This window comes from Pteropus vampyrus, unplaced genomic scaffold, assembly GCF_000151845.1.
Source record: "Pteropus vampyrus isolate Shadow unplaced genomic scaffold, Pvam_2.0 Scaffold52, whole genome shotgun sequence".
Classification (NCBI taxonomy): domain Eukaryota; kingdom Metazoa; phylum Chordata; class Mammalia; order Chiroptera; family Pteropodidae; genus Pteropus; species Pteropus vampyrus.
In genome coordinates, this window is record NW_011888833.1 from 636,046 (window position 1) to 638,286 (window position 2,241).

A 2,241-nucleotide genomic window follows, 5' to 3' on the forward strand; every position below is an offset into this window, starting at 1 on the left:
TCTGCATTGGTGCTAGTCGAAAATTCCTAGCTCACAGCCCGAAAGCGTGCCAGGGGGGCGGGTTACCAGTGTTGTCCAATAATCCATGATTCAAAGACTGTATAAATGCATTTTATTTTAAATAAAATCAAAATCTTTTCAAAAAAAATGAAAAATAACATATACATATATTTTTTAATGCCAAAATGGTATTTATTAATATCTGGATAAAAACCCAGCAGTGCTGTTATATTTTATATATTTTTGATAACATTTCATGAGACATATTTCGAGGATATTTAATTCTCACTGAACCTGCTTTTAACTTATTTTCATCAGTTGCCTAGTTGTGTGCGAGTACAAATTTTTGAAATAAGGTATTGCTATTCCCCTTTCCCGTTGCATTTCTACATGTAGTTTTGACTCATTTCATAAAGCTTTTTGTTTAAGAGAGTTTCCTCTTCGGGGCTGTGAAGGGAATGTAGTCACAATATTATATGGGGAATATAATATGGCGGTAGCTCTGCGTGGTGCCAGGTGGGCACTAGGCTAAGCGTACGTTACATACATGTCTAACCACCATGCTGCACATGAAACTAGTATAATGCCGAATGTCAGCTGTAGCTGAACAAAAGTGTTTTTTGAAAAAGTTTCCTCTTCTTTTGTAAGACTCCTTACAAATACAAAGGATTCAGTAATCTAATAAAGCTAATATATTTGCTGTTTCTTGACTGTACAACTTGATTGTATAATAGCACAGTTAATAAAAACTTGAATTATAATTTCTTCACTTATTCTTAAAACTTAAAGTCCTTTTAAAATTAAAAGTACAAAGTCAAACATTTCTTTGAAGTTTCCATTTTATGTACTAATGCCTTTTAAGTGTTCCTTCTAATTTTTCCACCAGTCGGAAATTGATGTTTTTCTAACTTTCAGGGTAAATTCAGCATATTTTCCGACTTGAGCATTACCAGATTATGTTGAGTGAGGACGATATACTTGCTCTAACTCAAGTTGAACTGTTTAGTTGTTTTCTTCTATCCTGCTTACCAGCCACGGATGAGAGTGGTTTATAAATCTGGCATGGAAATATTTGTGGCATGTTCTTAATTGTACTAAACAGTCAGGTATTTCCGCCTTGTTCCTTTCCATTGGGATCTGCATCCTCATTTCTCCAGACGTGGTGTGTGACCGAGTGTCTGAGCGGTCGGGTTCTGCCTGGGTCACCTTTGGTCCCATAGCTCCTCTAGGTGTGCCTGCCTTTCTGTGGGTTATTTAAGATGGAGTCAGGGGACAGTTTCATGGTGCTCCGCTCTACAGTAAAGTGGGCTTCCTGGTTAAAGATCAGAATTGTTCAAATAGATTTATACCTTTAATTTTCAATCTGTCATCTCTTTGCCTTTGAAAATTAGGTTGGGCTCACATTTTGAAAACACGAGAGTGCCCACATAGTAGTTATGCAGGGAGGTTTTTTTAACTGTAGGAAGAGTCTTGCCTTTGAGCTCAAATTAAACTTTGCACGGGACTTGGGAGAATTTAAACAAGAGCAAAAGAATTCAGACCGTAGGGGAGAGAGAATTCCCATCAGAGCTGGGAGTGGGCGATCCATGGCGTGGGCCCACGCAGGCTGCAGGTGCGCTTACTGGCCGGCGCCCCGTCACTAGTGACAGGGTGGGAGCTGTTGCTCAGAATTTCGGAAGCTACTTACAAATATATTAAAAGGTTTTAGCATAACGTAGATTTGGGGAATGGTTGACTTGTTACTGACTTGGTTGCGTGTTTTAAATTGTGTTCGTGGTCATCACAGTTTTTGGTGGAAATGAAGTTCCGTTACGAACGATATGTAGCTGCTGGCCCTGTGAAAGTGTGTGATTGTATCTTTTTTTCAAACCAAATTCCTGCTCCCGTAGCTATATTACTTAACTAGTTCTTTGTCTTTTGAATATGTGTTAATGAGTCATTTTGCATACTCTGAACGGCAATACGAAAACTTAACATGCTATGGCAATTTATTTATAATTTATATAGATTTATATAAACTTGAAACAGTTTCTAGCATAAAGGTTGTATATTTTTTAAGGTTCGGCAGGAATTATTGGAAGAATATGAACAAGTTAAAAGCATCGTCAGCACTTTGGAGAGCTTTAAGATCGACAAGCCCCCGGACTTCCCCGTGTCCTGTCAGGATGAGCCGTTCCGGGACCCTGCGGTCTGGCCGCCTCCCGTGCCCGCGGAACACAGGTAAAGGGGACCCCACCTCCT

At 39.3% G+C, this 2,241-nt stretch overlaps 1 protein-coding gene across 1 annotated transcript in view; it reads left to right on the forward strand.

Moving 5' to 3' along the window:
- The window catches only part of KATNAL1 (katanin catalytic subunit A1 like 1), a 49,337-nt gene that overhangs the window by 4,017 nt on the left and 43,079 nt on the right, over positions 1-2,241 (forward strand). The window contains exons 2-3 of the mRNA XM_023530705.1: positions 1,606-1,612; positions 2,060-2,220. Coding sequence (XP_023386473.1) covers positions 1,606-1,612; positions 2,060-2,220 — 168 coding nt within the window. The remainder of the gene's footprint in view (positions 1-1,605; positions 1,613-2,059; positions 2,221-2,241) is intronic.